General features: G+C 32.7%; 8 protein-coding genes across 8 annotated transcripts; 4 read left to right on the forward strand and 4 right to left on the reverse strand.

The window, feature by feature from the left end:
- Nucleotides 1-61: 61 nt before the first annotated feature.
- HIS6 (1-(5-phosphoribosyl)-5- ((5-phosphoribosylamino)methylideneamino)imidazole-4-carboxamide isomerase HIS6) lies at nucleotides 62-847 on the reverse strand (the record flags this gene model as incomplete). Its single annotated transcript, XM_041551657.1, has 1 exon — nucleotides 62-847. One exon carries the CDS (start codon nucleotides 845-847, stop codon nucleotides 62-64), a length of 786 nt encoding a protein of 261 aa, XP_041407591.1.
- A 1,046-nt stretch (nucleotides 848-1,893) lies between these two features.
- KABA2_07S03586 (60S ribosomal protein eL29) lies at nucleotides 1,894-2,082 on the forward strand (the record flags this gene model as incomplete). Its single annotated transcript, XM_041551658.1, has 1 exon — nucleotides 1,894-2,082. The coding sequence occupies one exon, from the start codon at nucleotides 1,894-1,896 to the stop codon at nucleotides 2,080-2,082; it is 189 nt and encodes a 62-aa protein (XP_041407592.1).
- Nucleotides 2,083-2,805: 723 nt separating this feature from the next.
- Nucleotides 2,806-3,896, forward strand: RPL2B (60S ribosomal protein uL2; the record flags this gene model as incomplete). Its single annotated transcript, XM_041551659.1, has 2 exons — nucleotides 2,806-2,809; nucleotides 3,136-3,896. The coding sequence occupies 2 exons, from the start codon at nucleotides 2,806-2,808 to the stop codon at nucleotides 3,894-3,896; spliced, it is 765 nt and encodes a 254-aa protein (XP_041407593.1).
- A 249-nt stretch (nucleotides 3,897-4,145) lies between these two features.
- Nucleotides 4,146-6,689, reverse strand: VID28 (glucose-induced degradation complex subunit VID28; the record flags this gene model as incomplete). Its single annotated transcript, XM_041551660.1, has 1 exon — nucleotides 4,146-6,689. One exon carries the CDS (start codon nucleotides 6,687-6,689, stop codon nucleotides 4,146-4,148), a length of 2,544 nt encoding a protein of 847 aa, XP_041407594.1.
- Nucleotides 6,690-7,365: 676 nt separating this feature from the next.
- Nucleotides 7,366-7,821, forward strand: SNL1 (Snl1p; the record flags this gene model as incomplete). The annotated part of the gene is made up of 1 exon (XM_041551661.1): nucleotides 7,366-7,821. The coding sequence occupies one exon, from the start codon at nucleotides 7,366-7,368 to the stop codon at nucleotides 7,819-7,821; it is 456 nt and encodes a 151-aa protein (XP_041407595.1).
- A 726-nt stretch (nucleotides 7,822-8,547) lies between these two features.
- On the forward strand, nucleotides 8,548-10,011 carry BAR1 (aspartyl protease BAR1; the record flags this gene model as incomplete). Its single annotated transcript, XM_041551662.1, has 1 exon — nucleotides 8,548-10,011. One exon carries the CDS (start codon nucleotides 8,548-8,550, stop codon nucleotides 10,009-10,011), a length of 1,464 nt encoding a protein of 487 aa, XP_041407596.1.
- A 163-nt stretch (nucleotides 10,012-10,174) lies between these two features.
- Nucleotides 10,175-11,491, reverse strand: SQT1 (Sqt1p; the record flags this gene model as incomplete). The annotated part of the gene is made up of 1 exon (XM_041551663.1): nucleotides 10,175-11,491. One exon carries the CDS (start codon nucleotides 11,489-11,491, stop codon nucleotides 10,175-10,177), a length of 1,317 nt encoding a protein of 438 aa, XP_041407597.1.
- A 498-nt stretch (nucleotides 11,492-11,989) lies between these two features.
- Nucleotides 11,990-13,855, reverse strand: DSN1 (MIND complex subunit DSN1; the record flags this gene model as incomplete). The annotated part of the gene is made up of 1 exon (XM_041551664.1): nucleotides 11,990-13,855. The coding sequence occupies one exon, from the start codon at nucleotides 13,853-13,855 to the stop codon at nucleotides 11,990-11,992; it is 1,866 nt and encodes a 621-aa protein (XP_041407598.1).
- Between the last annotated feature and the right edge of the window lie 1,311 nt (nucleotides 13,856-15,166).

Here is a 15,166-nt window from a genome sequence, read left to right on the forward strand (position 1 = left end):
TATTTCAGAGTTTATATGCTATACTCCAATATATAGTTTTGTTAAAAAAGATGCCAAGATGTTAATGAGTTGAGTTCCATGTGCAACAGTCATCGAATTTAACTAATTTGCCACCAAAGATATCCAGTGAGCTACCATAAGTTAGATCTACTTTACCGTTACTTAATTTCTCAACAAGTAGTAAGTCAGTTACGCTCTTAGCACCACCTGCATATACTATTTTAATGTTATTATCCAATTCTTTGGTCCATTCATATAATTTACTGACTAATTCTTCATCAATCCCCTTGCACAGGCCCTCAACGTCTGCTGCATGGATTAGAAATTCATTGGCGTATGTACTTAATTCCTTGAAAGCATTTTTATTGAGTTCCATATCTGTCAATGTTTGCCATTTATTCATTGCGACTATCCATTTGTTATCTTTAGTTCTTCTACAACTTAAATCTACTACCAAACGATCTTTACCACAGAGTGAAGATATCTTTTCTAAATTTTCTAATAAAAATTTACCCTCTTTATTGAATAACCAACTTGTAATGATGACTTTATTAGCATATTCCAACCATTTCTGACAATTTGTGTCATTGATACCACCACCAACTTGTAAGAATCCAGGAGCACCTTTGAGGGCTTCTAATGCAGCCTCATCATTATTCGGACCCAGTTTAATAACATGAGATCCCCTCACATTATTCTGTTTGTAAAGTTGTGCATAATATCCAGACGACTTCTCAGAAACAAAATTCGTCTTTGGTGTATCTTTATCATTCTCGGTTAAGGTACCTCCGACAATTTGTTTCACTTCACCGTTGTGCAAGTCTATACACCCAATAAATCTAGTCATAATTCTTGTTTCTTGCTAATTTCTATATTACTAGAGAGGTGTTTTTAAGTATTACTACTGTGGCGAATGTTTATACTGCGGTTTATATATTGTGTCAATCAAATATATTGTGGTCCACTGGATCGTTTCCTGTAATTACGTTTTTTATTACATGAGATGACTCTGGCAGATCCATGTGACTCGAGAATTTCACAGATGAAAAAAAAATGGTTCATTGAAGAAAACGTTTTTTGTGACTTACAATACAACTACACCCATACATTTATAAAATGAATGGACATCTGTACATCCCAATATTTTTTAATAAAACAAAATAAAGAAAATGAAAATTTATTAAATTCTTCTCTTTTTTTTTCAAAGCGCTCAGTTTTTTTCAGTGTTTTGGCCGATTGGTATTCCACACGTTATTCACTATGGAACCAACTATTGGTAACTCATAGCCCACTATACTCTATAATATTGTAATAGTAGTGAAAATGGTGGATATAAGCAGAGTACATCAAGATTCATAAAACTTTTGTTAATTTAAAACATAAAAAGGAAAGTAACTTAAGGATAAGCAGTATGTTAGAGGAAATGATAAGATGAAATTAAACAACTTTAATGTTAATTGGATTGAAAATAAAGGCTGAGATCGAGAAACTAATAATTGATATAACGATGTTAAAAAGATAGTAAATCCTAATTATTATGGTCTAATAGTAGACTACATCGTGATAATAAAGTGACGTATAGTATGGATAAATATATTGTGAGATGAAGAGAAGAAAATAGCATGGGAAGTTAAATACTAGCGACATCTATGAAAACGTTTATTTAGATAGTGATACCCAGGTTACAAACATAGGAAATGCATATTATAAACACTCTGAATGGGTAAACAGTGCATGATTTAAAGATATCGTAATAATATTGCCTTTGTTTAATTTCATCAAGATTTGATATTGCAGAATTGCAGTACAAATTAGCCAATTTATTGAATTATATTTTACTAACAAATAACTAAATCAATTCACCTGATTTACTTACTCTTTTTTATTTAGAAAATGTCTAAATCTAAGAACCATACCGCTCATAACCAAACCAAGAAGGCCCACAGAAACGGTATCAAGAAGCCAAAGACCTACAAGTACCCATCTCTAAAGGGTGTTGATCCAAAGTTCAAGAGAAACCACAAGCACGCCCTACACGGTACTGCTAAGGCTCTTGCTGCTAAGCGTGCTGCTAAGAACTAAGCTATACTATACTAAATAGTTTATTATAACTTCGTTTTTTGTATAATGGTATTCTTTAAATTTTATGTAACTATTTAATATTACGTTACTCATATTAATCAAGGGTCGATAGTGATCTACTTTTTAAAACTCTATGTAACAGTATTATAAGTGTTTATTTAAGCATTGTCATATTTTAATTACGCTAAGGGAGACCTGACTAGCAGTTAAGGCAATAGGTCTACGTTTCAAGTATTTTTTTCATGAATTCAAGAATGGATTATCTTGGACTGCACTGGACATCCTAACATCCAGAGTCTAAAAGACCCACACATGTTCCTGAAAATAAAACAAACTTCTTTTTTACTTTCAACAGTTTTTTTTTTTAAAATAAACTTTTCCGCTTCACTAATCGGAATATTATCACAGGTGAATATTTTCTACCATAACGATGAGCGCACTGAAATATCTTCAAGGCCTTGGTAATGTAACATTTTCACCAGGGAAACGAATAAACCTAAGAGGTAATTGAGACATCTTCCATAACGTAGTATTATGCATCGGAATTTCCCACTATCTGAGAGGCCATCGTTTGTAAGGCTCAATAATACTCTACACAGTTACGCAGCAGAATGATAATGTCTAGTAATTGATAGTAAAGCATCAAGAAGTATATAGCTATAACTTGTAGTAAAATTATATTTTAAGTTGTTCATTTAATCACTTCAAAGAAACCAAGCAAAAATGGGTATGTCAAATTACGTTAGAGGAAGAGTAACAAATTAGTTAAATGAGAATATGTTCTATTTAATGAAACTGAGTGAACGAACAATGATAATACAATTAGAAGATAATAAACCAAAGATTCAAGGACATGGTATATCGCAATAAAAATTAATGATCTTATTATAGATTTATAAATGAGTGTGCAATGAACGTAGTGGAGATCACAGATTTAGACAATATTAATCATGAATTTGTTACAACATCGATAAAAGAAAATATTCAAAACATTTTTACTAACAAATAATTATTTTAGCATCATCTTGTATGATGCAATAGTCTTTTAAACAGGTAGAGTTATTAGAAACCAAAGAAAGGGTGCTGGTTCCATCTTCACCTCTCACACCAGATTGAGACAAGGTGCTGCCAAGTTAAGAACCTTGGATTACGCTGAACGTCACGGTTACATTCGTGGTGTTGTTAAGCAAATCATCCACGACTCCGGTAGAGGTGCTCCTCTAGCTAAGGTTGTTTTCCGTGACCCATACAAGTATAAGTTACGTGAAGAAATCTTCATTGCTAATGAAGGTGTCCACACCGGTCAATTCATCTACGCCGGTAAGAAGGCTGCTCTAAGTGTTGGTAATGTTCTACCTCTAGGTTCTGTCCCAGAAGGTACCATTATTTCCAACGTCGAAGAAAGACCAGGTGACAGAGGTGCTATTGCCAGAGCTTCTGGTAACTACGTTATCGTCATTGGTCACAACCCAGACGAAAACAAGACCAGAGTCAGATTACCATCTGGTGCTAAGAAGGTTATCTCTTCTGACGCTAGAGGTGTCATCGGTGTTATTGCTGGTGGTGGTAGAGTTGACAAGCCATTGTTGAAGGCTGGTCGTGCTTTCCACAAGTACAGATTAAAGAGAAACTCTTGGCCAAAGACTCGTGGTGTTGCCATGAACCCGGTTGATCACCCTCACGGTGGTGGTAACCATCAACATATTGGTAAGGCTTCCACTATCTCTAGAGGTGCTGTTGCTGGTCAAAAGGCTGGTTTGATCGCCGCTAGAAGAACCGGTCTACTACGTGGTTCTCAAAAGACCCAAGATTAAACTTCTTAATATTGGTTACTCTTTCGACACTTCTGTATTTTGTAAGGTTTTCTTTAATTATATAAAAATATAAATTTCTAGAACTATAATAAGAATTTTAAAACATCAAATATCAATTACTATTTTCATGTAAACTTATTTACATGTTTTGTTTACTTATTTACATTTTCATAAAATTATTATTTCAAGTGAATATTAAAATTTATATATTTATTTACTTAAGAATAATATTGTAATATAATCTAATTCTTAAGTACCATTAAGTAATTTAAACATAAGATCATCCAGGTTTGTAGCCTTCTGTCTTACATTGATGTTAGAGTCTAAGACAGCTGTTTTAACTAAATCACGAAAGCCTAGTTCTTGCAAACGTTCACAACGGTCAACAGTCTTCATGGAGACATTCGGACGAAGACCAGAATAATTACTGGTAGATTCGACTCCTTCTAGAGTTTGAGAAGAATTATTTGTAGATGTACTACTATTCTCAGCATTTGAGTACAGTGCATTCCGTGAATTTTCATGTCTATTTGAGTCCCACAAAATATTATGGAGTATCCATAAACATGCTAATTTCAGTTCACTGTTATTACCATATTTCTCTGAATTGTTTGGAGTTTCAGAAAGGATCTGATATATGAGCCTTAAGATATCCGTTTGTTCTAAGACCAATTCCTTCTTATTTTCATTTACAGCTGCAATATTAACAATAATATAAAGGATAGCTTCTAAAGTTCTTTTCTGCGATATATCGTGAACATCTAACAAACGCAATTTCCTAGCTAAAAATTCAAACAAATATGTCGACCCAACTGCGACTCTTGATCCATCAGCTGGATCTACCATGTATCTTACGTTCTTAAATCTCTCTAGCAAAAAATTGATTACTTTTCTAGAATTACAAGTTAAATTTTTTAGCACCTGGAAGCATTGTTGTTGTACTGTCCAACAAGGATCATTAACAAAATCTAAAATTGTATCGATACTGATTTTTTCAAGTAACTCTAGTTTCTCATGATTTTGGCTATTATACATCAGATGTCTTATTACCCACAATGTGTTTGTTTTAACCTCTTCTACATTTAAGGTGTCTAAGGTCATTTTTCTTGTTAAATTTCTCCAAGTCCTTTTTGGATTAAATAACGGATCATTTAGAATATCACTACAGATATCTACAATACCTTGGTCAGTAAGGAAATACTGAACATTTGAAAACTCAACAATAAAGTTACATAGGATACCCAATGACAATCCCATGATTTTTATTTCAGTTTGTAAAAAAATAGGTCCTGCAAAATAGCAATCCTTCATTATCGAATAAGTCAAATTCAATATAGTCATAATATTTTTGGTCAAGTTATTCTTTTTCAAAGTAGTTCTCAACGCTGCAGTACTTCTAGAAAATGATTTCAATAATTCTAACCAAACAACGACTATCTCACTATTGTTTAAAGCCGGTAAATCATGGTTCATCCCGATGAACATTTGCTTATTTATCAAAAAATCCTCCAATAATATTATATGACCCTCTATATCTCTTTTTAACTGATCCATCAGGAAAACATTTTTTAGTAGCTCTAGTCTATATATTTCATCAAAAGCAGAACAACATGCAGAAAATTTAATGAACTGTATCAGAAGGTTTTGGTTGGTTTTTGAGCCATTGGATTTCTTTAATTTTTCGAAGAATAAATCCATAAATCCATGAATTAGATTTGTTCTTTTTAAAAATCCTACTACAGGGTTCCCACCTGGCATTTTTTGATTATAAAGTTCCAACAACGTAATTAGGTTATGAAACGGATCAAACCACCAAGGAACACATTTAGAATCAAAAGTTTTTAATAAGAATGGCATCAGTTGGTTTACTGTCTTTGTATCCCTCCAAGCCATACTCGTTGAAAAATAAGGATATAGTAAGAAATGCAATGCGGCACATTTTAAATTAATGTTGCTATGTTTCAACAGACTTAGAATGAATATTCTGATATCTGCATCATTGGATAACTCTGTACATGAATCATTCGGCTCATTGGTTGACGCAACTAAGACCAGGCAATACTGTAATATATCCATTTCATAAATATTTTCTATGATACATGGATTTGGTACAGATATAGTATCCTTATAGCTCCTTCCTGCCATGCTATAACTAACGGATGCCTCCTTCGACGGATTATCAACGGATATATTTGTAGTGACAATATATTTATAATTAATTGTGTAGTTCAATTTATCCGATAAATTAATAATGATCTGTGATGTTGTTTTAATCAGTGGATAATCTAATAAGTTGGTTTGATTTCTATAAAACATGAAATATCGCAATAATTCTACCACCAAAGTGGCATATTTACCATCTGTTGGAACTTTATTATCCATTTGTTCCATCAATTCAATAAAAAATCTAGAAATATGCTTAAATTGGGAAGTAGATTTAAGATCAATGACTTCTCTACCCAGATCAATGCTTTTATTTAGCAATTTAAAATATTTTAAATTGGTATTGATGTCGTTATTTTGTAATGTTTCATACAATCGGACCTCCGTAAATACCCTAGAAATGAACGACATAAATTGAGGTTTGATTTGCAACTTAATATTACAATCTAATTTGATCAGTAAATAAAGGTTATCTAATTTCATATGTTGAGTGTCTATGTCATCCTGGGTAGAAATATTTAATAAAGAATTCAATAAAGTTACATTGGGGTCCACCAAAAGGGTCATTCTATCAAAATCATCATCAACTAATGACATACTAGTCATATCATCCTTGGAGAGGGCAACCATATTCTCTGATTATCTTTTTAAAACCAAACTCTTTAATCGATTGTTAAGAACAACTAAACTAACCAAAAGACTCCCTTCCTGTCCACTGAGAGTTGCCACGCAAAACCAAAAAATGTTCTGGTATATCAATATATCTTTTTGAAATAGTCTCACCAATAATTATAAGATTGAAACACTTCTTAACATGATCTGGTTAAATGAACTTCTTCATCTCTGTTTCTCTTAGAAGTTGTCCCTTGAGATTTAGGTTGATCAAATCTCCCCTTCGGACCCCAAATATTTCATTACCCTCCTCCAAGTCTCAATATTTATATATATCGATATATTTTGTAGGTGTACACAGCAGAAAAACTATAATGTTTCCGGGTTCTGCGTATTTTATGTGACCATTAGAGACGTATTAATTGGAAGCAAAGCGAGAGGCAAAAGCAAAACAAAGTTACTGAATTTTTCACGTAAGGAACTGTTCTTTTGTTCATGATGTAACCTGGAAGAAACGCAGGTTGGTGGGGGTGAGACAGCATTCCTTCGACGGCTGTCATTGAACTTGTTTTATTATATTAAAAGAGAATGTTTTATTAATGATAAGTTAATTTGTTTAAGTTACTTTCTGGTTTGGTATTATTTCATGTACAATCACAAACAATTGATTCACGCGTAAATCAAAGGGTAAAAGATGGATACTGAGAAGATTACTAAATATATCGAGGAGAACATTTCCGGTGATGCCATGGGAGCCATCAGTCTGTTCATTGCTGTTGCTACTATGTTCATTTGGAATTATGTTAGTAGAAAGGCCGACGACAACTTAGGCAAGAAGAAACCACTAACTATGGACGAGAAACCTGTCGCATTAAACCCAACTGAACAATTGGAAAATATCTATCTAAGATATGAAAATGAATTCAAGAATCGTATTGCTAAGATCATGGAGCTTTATAGCCCAGATGATGACAAAGATATTTATGAACGTAATTACTGTAACGAAATGCTGTTGAAGCTACTGATTGAATTGGATGGTGTTGATCTGTTGAACTTGGAAGGCGAAAAAAGAAAACAATTGAGACAAAGAAGAAAGGATATTATTAAAATTATTCAAAATGAGCTGGTCAACCTAGATTCTTTGAAATAATTGTAATGTTTTAATGTAATTAAGTTATATTATATACACATCCAAACATATATATATATTATATACACATCCAAACATATATATATATATATATATATACATATTGAATGCATGATTTTATTATCGTTATCCCTCTATGTAATTAGCATTCGAATAATATTAAAATGGGTCTATATATATAGAAGTAGAAGTAGATACCATTAAAATAAGGAATCCTTTTTGTTCTCCACCAGATAGCAGTTCAACCAAACTGCAGAAAAACCACAATACGAAAAGAAATTATATTTTAAATTAACACATATTATTACCAACATCAAGAATGTATACATATTTCTGCTTCAAACTACTTTGTATTTCTAATATTGTTCATTCCCAGAAAATTGTTTTAAATATTATCATGTCATTGCCCGAAAAGGAAATTTACATGAATCTCAAAAAAAACTGAAACATGACAAATGCCATTGTTCTGCAACCTCTCCTAAAAAATATAAAGGAAAACTCGACACAGTATATAGAACAGCTCAAATTATGTGAACATGACACTCAATAATATGATAAAGCTATAAATACAAAGTGACCTTTATTCAAGGTATATAAATATATAGAAATGGATTATTCATAAAACAAGAAGTTAGTTTCAGACATTTATAATTTTAAAGGTATGAAAAATCATCTAAATTAAAATTACTCTGGTTTACGTTTAGATCATTAATTTACATAACTAATATGTTTTCATTTAAGGTTAACAAATTCTTCCTGCTAAAAGTTATATATTTCTTTTCAGTGTTGGATATAGTCTTTGCAAAATCTCTTAAATTCCCCTTGCAAAAGACAATACCTTCTTCAGGCTCATCCTTATTTCAGAAGAGAGACAATTTATTTCTTTCCTTAAAAAATAATGATGACGAGTATTTTTCTACCTCAATAAATTTAGGTACACCATCACAGGAATTAAACGTAATTTTTGATACAGGTTCAGCAGATTTGTGGGTCATGGACACTAATAATCCAAATTGTTTAAATAGTTTAAATAGTAGTATCAAGGATAACTCCAAGATTGACTGTTCTCAAATAACTACCTTTGATTCAAAAAAATCTTCCTCCTTTAAAAAATTATCGGATGATAGATTTTATATCAATTATGTAGACGAAACTTATGCTGAAGGCGAATGGGCCACGGACACGCTTACAATTAATGGCATAACTATCAATAATATGCAATTCGGTTTAGCCCTAAACGCTACAACGCCAGTATCTGGTGTGCTCGGTATAGGGTTTCAAAGAAGAGAGGCAGTTAGAGGTTATCCAGGTGCTTCCAATGAATTTTATCTGAACTTTCCTGAGGTCCTTAAACAAGATGGAATAGTTGATGTTGTTGCGTATTCTCTACATCTTGGACAAACAAGTTCAATTATATTTGGAGGTTTAGATAAAAATGCCTTTGAGGGAAACATGTACACGTTTCCGATGGTTAATGTGTACCCAACGGTTGTTGACAAACCAGCAACATTATCACTGACCATTCAAGGACTATATGCATACAATAGTAATAGCTTAGAACAAACACAGATATTCAATACAAAATATCCTGTTTTGTTAGATAGTGGGACCACTTTGGTCAGTTTCCCTATCGAGATTGCAGACAAAATGGCTAACTACGTCAATGCAACATATAGTGAAAAAGAATCAATTTATATTATGGATTGTCCAACTGATACATTAAACACTGGATTTATGTTTGATTTTGGAGATTTGAAATTAAATGTTTCTTTAGCCTCTTTCATATTACCACCAGATGGTGAAGCGTATTGTGGATTTGGTGTTCTTCCATCTTCAAACAGTATTACATTAGGCGACAGTTTTCTAAAGAATGCCTATGTTGTATATGATTTGGAAAATTATCAGATATCTCTCGCTAAAGCTATCAACGGTAATTCTTTGGATGAAAATATTATCGACATTCCTAGTGATGGTAACATTCCAGGGGCAATTACAGCTTCCGCAAAGGTTTGGACTTCATATGATGATGATTCAACGCCCACTAGTAGTGATGTTCACTCTATTAAAACTAATTTCCAGAGTAACACATTACTAACTGTGATGCTAAATAATACAGTTAATAAGCCCACAACATCGGCTCATGTTATCTTCGAAACGGTAATCGAATATATATGTTCGTCCTCTCTATAAATTCCTTAAATATTGTTATATTTCTGTTTTCCATTTCAGCATATGTAGTATAAATATTAGTATTACTTTTCGCGAAGTTTATTTATCTTTCTAATATACAATTACGATATAATACCAATATTTATAAAGAATGATTTGAATGTTTTTCCACTTTTACATATGCCTAACTAGGGACTTCGAATACCAGGGAAACACCTTCATCACCAGCAGTTATGACTCTTCTCAATTGTGAAGCATCCTTTGGATGCACAATAATGAAATCTAAAACACCCATGTTATGACCAACACATACGAATTTTTCATTACCTGTCTTTGCGTCATATTGGTAAACTTTCCCATTTATACAAGATGCGAAAATATCATCGTCATCAAATATTAGTTTTGTAATTGAATCTTCTAGTACAAATCTACGTCTTACTCTCCAGGAGTTTGTGTCATATAGAAGTATTTGACCACCAACAAGACCAACGGCCATTAGTGGATACTTTGGAGACCAACAAATAGATTCTATTGATGCATCTAGTTCTTCTTGATCGTCCTTTAATTCTACAACAGTCTCTAAGTGTAAAACAGCACCATTGTTGTTGGCATTTATTATCGCTAGGACACCATTGTTGGAACCTGCAGCAACAATACCAAAATTACCATTGGTTAGAGCTGATGGTGCAACCGCTAGAGAAACCCATGGTGCTTCTAAACCTTTAATTTCCGTTTGAGTTAATTTGAATAATTGTTGACCAGTGTAACAATTCCATCCCACTACTGAACTATCCAAGGAACAAGTGACTAATTCGATAGCTTCTTCACCTTTATCTAGATTTATAAATTCACCCATAGTACAATCTTGAGTATGAACAAAACCACTCATTAGTTGATCCAATGAACCATCTTGTTCACTAATTTGGTAACACCAAACAGAACCATCAATAGCACCAAATGCAAAGATGGAAGGAACCTTAGGATGTGCTGTTAACCATACTACTTCCTCAACTTCGGCCAATTCAGAGACTTGTTTCCATTGAGAACCACCTTTCAAACCTGCATGAACCAAAATCTTACCGTTCATGTCTGCAGTAATTAAAAATTTACCATCTGCTGTAAAACTAGAACAAATGACTGATTCGGTATGAGTTGTGATAGTACCAGCCAATTTAGGCGGGTGCGAATGGGACGTCCATAGGTTGGCAATATTATCGGCACCGCCAGATACAACCAACGGTAAATTTGGATGATGGGCTAATGTGAACACAGAATCGGTGTGTTTGTCAAAATAACTGACAGAGTTGTTGGACATATCGATTTCTATCGTTTGACCTTCATCCATAGGAATATCTTCTTGCATATCTTCGTCGTCGTCTTCAGGTTGTTCATCACCATTTGTTGGGATAACTTCTTGGGCTACTTCATCAGTAGAAATAAATTCTTCTATTGGTTCGTTGTCCCCAGGTAGTTGAGTATTGTCTAATTCGTTGGAAGACATTATATCTTTTGTTATTTATAGTGGTTTTATTGATGTTTCGTTATCTGATAAACTACAAACACTATGAAATAAATTAACACCCTAAGAAACGGTTCTAGTATTTATATAAGCTACTGATGCCTAAGAATTTTACAATAAATTGTATATCTTACCACCTTGTAGTGTTAACTATCCATTCTTACACATCAAAAGTGAAATGCATCTCATCGCTTCCAGTTCCGAAAAGAGACCATCCATCGGAAAATTTTCAAATATTACATAATAATTGAAATTTTTGGGAGGGCGAAGAGGGTAACTTAAATTTTTCTAGAATTTTCTCATCACATTAATGCAATCACTTCAGTCGTGTTTATAAACGTCATTATTTATTTATTGTTACAACGTATATATGATATATTCATACATACTAATTATTCCCGGTGGCTAAGGAATAAAAGAGTGGAACGAAGTGGTGATTTTTTTTAACATTCGTGTGCAGAAATGTTGCGCTTTAAAGTATTACAATTTGGTTAATGTCTCACTCAATCCACGCAATAGTTGTTTGGAATCTATGCCATCTCCTTTTGGTTTCTCCCTGTTTCTAAATTCGTTAGTTAAAAGTTTAATCTTATTTGTAGTTGTCTTGGAGAGTATATTTGAATGCGCTTTAATTAAATGTGTATGCACTTGTAGCTTATTCATCCTACTTACTAAATCCTTTTCAATATCATCTATGGACAGCATATGGACCAAAGAACTGTTGCTTTCTAATTCCCTTTGAATAGGTTCACGTTCAAGTTGTATATCTTTGGTGTTTATCTTCCCTCTAATATGTTCTTCGAGGTCTTTGTTGTCTAAAACGGTAATCCAGTCATTTAATTCATTTGTCAGTTTTTCAACTTTTTCAGTTAAAATTAACAAGTTTTGTTCATTTTTAATATTTTTACTGTTTGGTAGTAATGGTATATCCTTTTTTTTTAATTCGTTATGATGTTGAGATTGTTCAGTTTTTTGTGCATCTAGTTTATTACTACGTTTATTTTTGATCTTTGGAATTCTCTTGATACCAATACCAGTATAATAAAAAGATTCACTTTTTGCATCACTGTTATATTCTGTACTTTCATCATCTTCTCTCCCTCTTTCAATTTGATCTCCTTCTTCATCATCATCTTGCTCATCTTCATCTTCGTCATCATCCTTAAAAAGATTCTTTAAAATAGTATCCTCTGCTTCATCATGCTCAAGACTGTTGACTGTTCCTAGTTTTTCCTTATATTTTCCAATATCGGACCTATCTTCGGCATTCCAATCAATATCCAGTTGGTCTCTTCTTAAATCATCAACAAAATTCTGTATTATGGAAAGAGTAATATTTTTAGTTTCAATAAAGTTAGATGGTAACCCCCCACTAAACTTCTCTTGACCTTTTAAATCATGACGCAATTTTTCAAAACTTCTAATAGCACACCAAGAAAATAATTGTTTTAATTGCAATTGTGGGTCTCCGTGGCTATTTCCTAAGTATCTATAAAATTGATTCTCAGGGACATCTCTATGTGGGGATATCATCATCTGATCCCTATTCGACATTATGGACAGCCTACGACCACGTTGTTCTGCTATCGATTTTCTACCATTTCTAGTGTTCTGTGTATACTGTAAATTTGATGGGTTCAGTTGTGGTGGAGGTAACAATTGTGAGGAACCTGGTATTGATTGAGATGAATAATATGGTTGCATTGAAGAGTTAGGAATCATAGGTATAGGCTGGTTCATATATTGTGCAGGTAATCCGCCTACTGGAATCTGTGAATGATACATTGGTGACGTTGGAACAGGTATATAATACATTGGTTGTTGCCATTGCGTTGCTCCTAAGTAAGGTACTTCATTCATATCTAAATTAGGTTGTGAACTAGGTATCTCATTGTTATTATTAGTGGTCTTCCTATTATCTCTACTTTTCAATTTACCTCTACTGCTTCGTTCTTGGGTATTTCGTATTGAAGAATCAAAATTATCTACCCATTTAGCTCTTTTCATATCTTGAAGATTATCTAATCTTTCCCCTAGTGACTGAGTTCCCTTGATCTTCGGTAATTTATGTCTTTTAAATCTAAAATCGTGGTCGTTCTCGAATTCATCATTTGTTGGAATAGATGAATTTTGACTGTGAGGTACTTCTTTCTTTAACGAAGTTATAGAATCTCTCCTTGGTACATTTTGAGTAGACGTCACAATATTCGCATCCTTGTTTATATCCTTGTCATTCGTCATATCAGGCAATGTTTCCAATCGCAACGGATACGCTCGTTTCTTAGGAATATTTGTTTTCCCTGTCGCAACATTGTTATTTTTGCTTGAAGTGGAATCTACGCTCATATTAGAGAGTGTGTGTGTGTCTTTTATATTTTCATAGAAATGGTGAAACCAAAAACAACAACTACTGGTTACAATTTTTAAGGCTGCTCTTCTTGTATATATAATATAAATCTAAAAATAATCCCAAATATATATATGCTGGACAGTTTATAACTACGTTATTCACTCTCTTTATCTTTTTGTATAAGTAATGATTCATGTAGATTCTTAATGGTCAAATTTGGGATACCTTTTGTTTTGATTTGTTTTGGAATTCTTTATTTTTCGCGCTTTTAAAAAATCTGGCGGTGTTTCTAAATAGGGTACAAGCTCGTAGTAAGCGATAAAAATACAGATCTTGATCAGAATGAACTAATATGGTTGTAAGATATCCCATTTTCTTATTTGAATGATGGCAATTTCATTGTAATTGCTCTAGTTATTTTCCCTAGTGATGTTGAAGTTGTCCTACATGAACAACTTTCCATCAACTACCCATATGTATATAGTTAAATGACCTAAATTAAATGATTCGAGGATCTTCCTTGATTAGAAAGTAACAGAGAGCCAGATTTGGTCAAAAACAGAATCAACAATAAGACAGATGAACACCTCCTCTTTTCTTATTTGAAAGAATTTAAATAACATTATGTTTGTCCCATAATGGTATTTAAAGTTGCACGGACAATTCTTAAATGATTTTCAAACCCTTACATAAATAGTCCTTAATTTTCAACAAATTTAATTGGAGGATTCTTATATATTCAAAAATATTTTAAAATGAATGATCAGGAAGAAATAGCTTTTGTCTAATAGGAATGATGTGCTTGAGCGAATAAACCGTAATACTCATGAGCGGTATAACATACAAGGTAAAGGACAGAACCAATTAAACTACAGAAAAAAATATCAATTATATTTTTTATTAAAAACGAAAAAAATATTTATGAAACAAGGTTCAGATCCATCACATCTTTGATCATCTTTCTATGTTACAAGTGTTCACAGAATATTTGTTATAATAAATAAATGTCCTCCCCAAATTTTCTAATTTTTCTCATTTGATTGGATACATTGGTTTAATTTGTTTAACTAGAACCAATATAAAAGGTAACAGTATATGTCATTGTTTTGCTAAATCTTATGTTCCGTAAAAAAAAATTACGCTTCTTAGTATTTATATTTCGTAAACCATTTTTCTTTTAAATGTTAGATTTTTTTATTTAATGTTACATTGCTCTATATAGAATTGGGACGAGTGATTTTTCTTTTAAGGTATCATCGCCAAAAAATTATTATGATTGTTATTAAAGTTGCTCAATAGGCTTTTTT

The sequence above is a fragment of the Maudiozyma barnettii genome (genome assembly GCF_903064755.1).
Source record: "Maudiozyma barnettii strain CLIB 1767 genome assembly, contig: KABA2_07, whole genome shotgun sequence".
NCBI lineage: Eukaryota > Fungi > Ascomycota > Saccharomycetes > Saccharomycetales > Saccharomycetaceae > Maudiozyma > Maudiozyma barnettii.